At 38.2% G+C, this 7,485-nt stretch overlaps 1 protein-coding gene across 5 annotated transcripts in view; it reads right to left on the reverse strand.

Annotated features, from left to right (window-relative positions):
- Positions 1-7,202, reverse strand: part of LOC140849095 (DNA repair protein RAD51 homolog 3-like) — a 45,241-nt gene extending 38,039 nt beyond the window's left edge. The window contains exons 1-4 of one of the 5 annotated variants that reach the window (XM_073235345.1): positions 6,794-7,202; positions 4,676-4,934; positions 3,916-4,082; positions 1,714-1,847 (exon numbers count right to left, since the gene is read on the reverse strand). In XM_073235345.1, the coding sequence (XP_073091446.1) occupies positions 1,714-1,847; positions 3,916-4,082; positions 4,676-4,934; positions 6,794-7,124 (891 nt within the window). In that variant the 5' untranslated portion in view covers positions 7,125-7,202. The remainder of the gene's footprint in view (positions 1-1,713; positions 1,848-3,915; positions 4,083-4,675; positions 4,935-6,793) is intronic. The other 4 variants (XM_073235342.1, XM_073235344.1, XM_073235346.1 and 1 more) reach the window with 4 other exon arrangements.
- Between the last annotated feature and the right edge of the window lie 283 nt (positions 7,203-7,485).

Here is a 7,485-nt window from a genome sequence, read left to right on the forward strand (position 1 = left end):
TGCCTAAGAACATACCTGGCCAGATGGCTTCATGGCTGAATTTTATCAAACATTTGAAGAAGAGCTCATTCTCCTTAAAGTTTTCCAAAGGTAGAAGAGGAGGGAATACTTACAAACTCATTCTATGAGACCAGCATCAGCATCACTCAAATATGAAAACCAGGCAAAGACACCACAAAAAAAGAAAACTACAGACCAATATCCTTGATGAACATAGATGCAAAAATCCTCAAAAAATATTAGGAAACAGAATTCAAAAAAACATGATGTAAAAGCACACTGAAGGAACAAAAGAGCAGCAGACTCACAGGCTCCAAGAAAGGACTAGAGTTACCAAAGGGAAAGGGTTGGGGAGGGCGATGGGGATTAAGGGGCAGTATAATTAGCAATCACAATATAGGTACATCACAGAGAAGTCAAGCTGTGACTCTATAGCATCTTACTACACTGACAGTGACTGCAATGCGGGTGTGAGGACTTGATAATATGGGTGACTGTTGAAACCACAATGTTGTTCTTATGCAACCTTCATAAGATTGCATATCGATACTTTAATAAAAAAATACACTTTACTACTAAAAAATGTTAAACATCACCTGAGTGCAAGCCATTTTCAACAAGCTGTAATCTTTTTGCTGGTGCAGGGCTTTGCCTCAGTATTGATGGCTGCTGACTGATCAGGGTGGTGATGGCAAAAGGCTGGGATGGCTGTGGCAATAAGTAAGACAGCAATGAGGTGTGCTGCGTTGATGTACTCTTCCCTTCATGAACAACTTCTCTGTAGCATAAGATGCCGTTTGATCACCTTTCACCCACAGAACTTACTTCAAAATTGGAATCAATCCTCCTAAAACTTGCCATTGCTTTATCATGTATGTTTATATAATATTCTAAATAGTTTTTTGCTATTTCAACAATCTTCACCGCATCTTCTCCAAGAGTAGTAGATTCCATCTCAAGAAAACACTCTTTGCTCATCTGTAAGAAGCAACTCCTCACCCTTTGAGGTTTTATCATGAGATTTCAGCAATTCAAATATAATAATAATGAAAAAGTTTTAAATATTGCAAAAATTATCAAAAAGCGATACATAGAAATGAAATCAGAAAATGCTGTTGGAAAAATGGCACCAACCAACTTGCTGGACAGAGGGCTGCCACAAATGTTCAATTTGTAAAACACACGATTATTTTTGAAGTGCCATAAAAGGAGGCTACCTGTAGGAAGATACGCTATATTCATGGATTACAAGACTCAATATTGTTATAATCTACAGATTCACCATAATTTCTCTCAAAATTCCAACCACATTTTGCAGAAACAGACAAATCCATCAAATTCATAATGCAATTGAGAGGCCAGTGAATAACCACAAAAACCTTGACAATATTGAGAACTCAAGATGTCTCAATTTCAAAGCATACTATCAAGCACAGTAATCAAAACAATGTGATACTAGCATAAAAAGAGACACATACATCAATAGAACAGAGCCCAGAAATTAACCCACACTTCTACGGTTAACTAATGTTCAACAAGGACACCAAGTCCATTCAATGGGGAAAGAATAGTCTTTTCAACAAACAGTGCTAGGAAAGAAAGGAAGAGATTACTGAATTGGTTCATGCCAATGTACTATTTACATATTTTTCATGCTAATCAAACACCTCCAAAAATCCTTGATTAGTTATAGTTCAGGAGTCTGAGCCATACCTTTGAGTGTTCTGAAAGGAAGTCTGGAAGGAGATAAACTTGTGCCAGTAGCTCTATGTAGTCATGACAACGAAAATAGTAAATATGAGAAAGAATATTTTCAAGACTGAAATCCTCCAAAGCTTTGGGGTGCTCTGAAATAAATAACAAAACGGTCTTAGTTTTACCTGTTTTGATACACTAACGATTATAGGAAAATAATACCACTGAATAACAAAATACTTCAATGCGAATAAGAAAACTTCACTTCAATGGAATGATAATATTGCCTCAAATTATAAACTATTATTTCGTAATTCCTAACCTCTTATTTTCACCATCTCCACCATATCCTCACATACTAGACTATCTAGAAATTGTATGCATAAACAGGTAGAGTTTTCATGCCTTCCTTTTCCCATTTCTTGTTATTGGCCTCCACTGAATAGATGTAACATAATGGAATTTCTCTTGCTTTTTTCACAGACCTACAAATTAAGAGTTAAAAGAAAAAGAGTTCAAAAGAAGCTTCTTTTGAACATTTTTCCGCTTATACTAATTTTCCATTATACTAATGCTACAGTAAATTTGATGCTTAACTAGAAACAATAAAATAAAATTCCCTCCTTAGACTGCATTTTTAAAAATAACCAGTTTGCATATATTTCAGATGGAAGCCAGTTATAAATTATTGCACTTTAAAATGTACTTAAGGTTTATTAACATTAAGGAAAAAAACCAAGAAATTATAGCAATGCCTACCACAAATATACATTTAAATGTTCACTTTAAGCAAAAAATAACAGCTTAGTCACACACCAATCATTAAAAACTTCATATCCAAATGCTACACCTACAATATTTACAGTTAGATTTTGAGACACTATTACAAATACACATTGTGACATGGGTGACTTGAAAGACTTTCAGTAGATATACTGATCATTAGTTAAAAAGGACACGTACTACTTCCATGAAAATAAAACTGTTCAGCTGATTACACTTAAAGGGAATACAGACATCCTACGAGAAGTGTTGTTTTTACAAACTTCTAAAGAGGATAAGGACCGCACATCCAAAAAATAAAATAATATAAAACAAAGCAAACACTCAAACTAGAAGCCATTCATTTCTCTAAATAATTGAAAGAGCAAGAACGTGAATACTATCTTAAAAAATTTTTTTAATTAAACATTTTATTTTCAACTTAACAAGTGCAAAAAAATTTCCCAAACACTTTAACAATACAATGAACATGGTCATACGGTCAATGACATACTCAGGGTCTCATAAGGTCAATCAGCTTAATGTTCCAAACATTTCCAGGCATGGTTTTTCCAAAGCTACTTCTGTTTTTTGGAAATGTTTTATAAATGCAAATATATTCCCCAAGGAATGCATACTAATGCAAGTCAATATAAACCGAATGCTGAATACACTGAATGCACCAAGACAACATTTCTTTATATTAAGGTGTCCAGCAACATTAGTTTACACTTGTCAGGCCAGAGCATGATAATGTGAAGTCTCACACTGAATTATGTACACTGTTTTGCCCCAGAGCTTTTGCAATAAGAAATGAGGGCCACAGTAATACTGCTCATGTGAAACTTTCATAAGATTGTGTATCTATGATACCTTAATTTTAAAAAAAGTGTGTGGGGGTGGTAGGGAAGAAATGTGGAGTGATACCTTATTTTTGTTTTAATTTGCATTTTCTAAAGACAAGTGATATTAAACATCCTTTCATATGTATTTTTCCCATGTATGTGATGAATATCTTTGATGAGAGTCATTCAAGTCTTTTGTCCATTTTTTAATTGGGCTGTTTGTTGATTCATTGATGGATTTTAAGGTTTCTTTGCATATTTTGCATACAAGTACAATATCAGACAGATTTTGTAAATATTTTCTGCGGTCTATGGATTGTCTTTTCATTGTCTTAACAGAGTCTTTCACAGAGCAGAAGTTATTAATTTTAATCAAATACAATTTATCCAAAAAGATTTTAAAAAATGCAATGAGAGCCATAAATGGGGAAGAAAAGGCCAGAGTATGTTGTGACATTTTATGCTTTGTAAAGAGAGGTACGACAGTTCAACAGCAGTACACTGCCTAGTCATTAAGCTTCACGTTCCAAATGGTCTCTCGCTGAGGCTACAGATGAGGATGAATGCAAATTACTTTTATTATACAGAAAAAGAGGATCACTTGCTAACTTACCCTCTCCCATATGTGTTCCTGCTATAAGCTGAAGGTGCTGAATGCAGGCAGTAGCAAGATCTACCACTCTGTCAACCATAAAACTTCCCTCTGTATCAATAAAAACTGCTTCACCTTCCACTCCTCCAAAACATTCTGGTATCTGCACATCTACAGCCAACTGCATACTGTCAAGAGAAAGAAGTCAAATGACCAAATTATTTTACCATGATCATCGATCATCGACGGCAGTAGTCTTCAAACTTCAGGTAACCACCCACTAGGTACCATTAAATGCAAATACACTTCCCAAGGCAACAGAGATGGCTGACCCTCTCTGGCTCCAAATAAATATTTCAATCAACTGATGCTGGGATTAGGGGGAAGGTGTGCCTATAAAGCCATGAGAAGGGATTTCTTAGTGTTTTAGGCCTCTGCAAATAGAACCCTTTCTTATTAAATGAAAATCTAATTTCAAACACTTGACTTTCAAATATATTCTCAGGAATTAATTATATAATAGAGTAGAAAACTGCCTGTATTTCCCATATGACCACATTACAATATTGGAAGAGAAACATTTGTTAATATCAAAATAACTGTATCAGTTTATCAGGATGGGGAACTGAAGTAACACAAAAGCTAAATTCACTTCACACACATACAGGATCAAGAGCACACAAAATGCCTTTTTTGGCTTCCTGACTATAGACCCACAGCACAATACTCTCTTACATAAAGTTTTATTAAGCCCACCCATCTGGGGAACATTTTATTTTACCATAGTTGTGTCTTTCCAACACCTGGTGCACCACAAATTTCTGTTGTTTTGGTTAAGGGTACTCCACCCCCAAGAATATTATCTAGTGCTGAACAGAAGGTAATTATGAAGCTCTGGGTATGCTCCTGCTCAAGAAGTTCCAGTGCTGTACACTTCTTGCCTGACTCAGCCGAACCAGCATATCTTGGTTTCTTTGTGACACATTCTCTTCTTATTATTTGCAGTGTCTCTAAGGCTTCCTCTTTAGATATACCAACTTCTGAGGGTACAATAAGAAAAAAGGGGAAAAACCCTGGTTTTAGAGATTTAAAACAGTCTAACATGCTATTGGGTTGTCTTCATTAATTTTACTTTTGAGGTAACAAGACTGATGCCAAGAGCAGAGAAACATAAAAATGTAACATTCCATTACCTGTTTAATCTTTCAAGTAAAAAAAGGCATTTATCTCTGTTTTCTTAGTCTTTACATACTTACAAGTTTTATTACATCAGAAACCTAAACTTCTAAAGCATTCCAGGGTACCTGTAAGAGCATCTCAGGAAAGAGAAATAAAAATTTAATAGTCAGTCCTTTTACTATTCCTTTTGGACATATGAAGCCATAATTATTTTGCCTTCATAAGGTATACAAACCATTTTTCAGAAGAGAAAGAAAACAGCCCCTTTAACTGCCTAAAACAAGATGTAACTTTAAGAAGTGCATGTACATCTTACTTTTCATGGAAAGTACATCATACTTTTCATGGAAATAATAGCAGAAAAATTCACATGTCACTCTCAACTATTTAATGAGAATACTTTGATGCAGAAATAATTGAAACATACTTATGCTTCCTCAACTATACATTTCATTCCTATCTAACAATATGCCCTGAGAAAATGGCAATACAAAACAAGCTGCTGATGAAAGAAATAATGGTGAGGATGATATCATTTATGAGTTTGATGTATCAGTATTTGATATGGTAAGGATGTGAAGTACAGATTTGGTGTTGACAAAAGACAATAATGGTGATAAGAAAATGAAAATCCTATCCCATTTAAGTGAACGACTAGACTGGGACTACACGGGTTTGTAAATCCTGACTGTACCACCTAGTATATAGTCACCTTGTACAGGCAAAGTTATTTTTTCTGCTTCAGATTTTTTCTTCTAGAAAAACAGAATGAGACATTACATGTTAAAAAGCTTGGCAGAATACAGGGCCATCCAAAATCCTCAGTAACTCTTAGCTATTCTCATCATGCAGATTCTCTTATCTTTTTCTGTAAAACCAATTTATTAAAAGAAAACTGGCCAATCAAACTTGCGAGGATGTAGACGGCAGTGTAAGATTTAAAAGGAATAGTTAACATTGAGCCTAAAACATTTATTCTTGGGTGGCGAGTTGAAACCTTATTTTCCACTGGTAAGGGCAATGGCTTAATATTCTGTTCTATCTTACTAGCACAGCTCTGGGCAAAACGTAGTGAAATGCGCTCAGTGAGAATGACTTCAGACAGCTTCACTTTTTTTTATATCTCAGGATGGAGGGGTTTCCATTTACCTAAACTGACTGTTTTGAAATGTGAGGTTTGGCTTTTTTTCAGTGATTTACATAAAAGAAGCGTTGTTGTCTTTCTACTGCTTTCTCCAGGCTCTGGAAACTCTCCCTTTCTCACCTTTACTATCAGGCCCTGCATTTCTCACATTTAATCCCTGCCTCTTGGATTTTGGAATAGCTAAAATTAGGCAGGCTGTCTGGGTCCCAATCGTGGCTCCACAACTTTCTAGCCCCGTAATCACGGAAAGTTACTTAACCTCCCCCGAGCATCGGTTCCTTTCACCTACAAGTTGGATATAATAATACACTTCAAGGGTATTCCTTTGATTATAAAAGAGATAATCCTCAGATCACTCTACAGGCACCGATAAAGCAATTAGTAAATGTTTTGAAGACCACAGTTGCAACCACTCAAACCCTGTTTACGTGGAGTCAAGGAGCCCTTTCACAGTGTAACGCAGCGGCAGGCGGCAGTGGAATCGGGCGGAGCCTGGAGGCGGGAGGAGGGAAGAGGGAGGCGGAGGCGGCCAAGACGGCGGGCACGGCGCCTCAGCTTGCCATCGGGAGTCGTTACCTTTGCTGAGCTCGGAGGGTTTTACCTCCAGGAGTTCCTCAGCTGTCCGGAAGCCGGCAGACACCAGCTTCACCCGCACCGCTGGAGACAAAGGGAAACTCACTAAATCCCGCTGCATTTCAAAGCTGGAGACCTGCGTGCGCAACCGCACGAACCGCGAGAGGCTAAAGTCCCGGCGACCGAACACCGCGCGCCCGCGTCTTTTCCGTCTGACGTAAGGCGGAAGGGGCGGGGCCTGCGGCCTGGCCGTGCTGGGCCTCGGGCTTTGCTGCTGTTCGGAGCCATACCGCAGATTCTCACGTCCACATCGTTGCATTCGTGATTCTCCCATATCCCATTAGTTTCCCCATCAAACGCACATCCTGACAATTAAAGATGGTTGGAGACCGCAGAATGGAGAGCCAGGCCGTATACTGCACATTTCCTCACCTCAGCCTTAGCCTGACAGTGGAAACTAAAGGCTTGTTAATAGTAACTATCTCCCCGAGAAGGAGTAACATACACACAGTGGCCAGCTGCGGGTTTTGAGTATGGATCAGTCATATAAGCATTAACCCTCATCCTCCTCATAGGGTTGTGGGATCCGCTCTTCTCGCCAACGGTTCTCCTCACCTTTCCCGCTCTCGCGCGCGGGATTGTGGGCCAGCCTCTCCCCCGCCCCCTCGCCCGCCCCTCTCCCCTCGTCGCGCACC

This window comes from Manis javanica, chromosome 4, assembly GCF_040802235.1.
Source record: "Manis javanica isolate MJ-LG chromosome 4, MJ_LKY, whole genome shotgun sequence".
NCBI classification, from domain to species: Eukaryota; Metazoa; Chordata; class Mammalia; order Pholidota; family Manidae; genus Manis; species Manis javanica.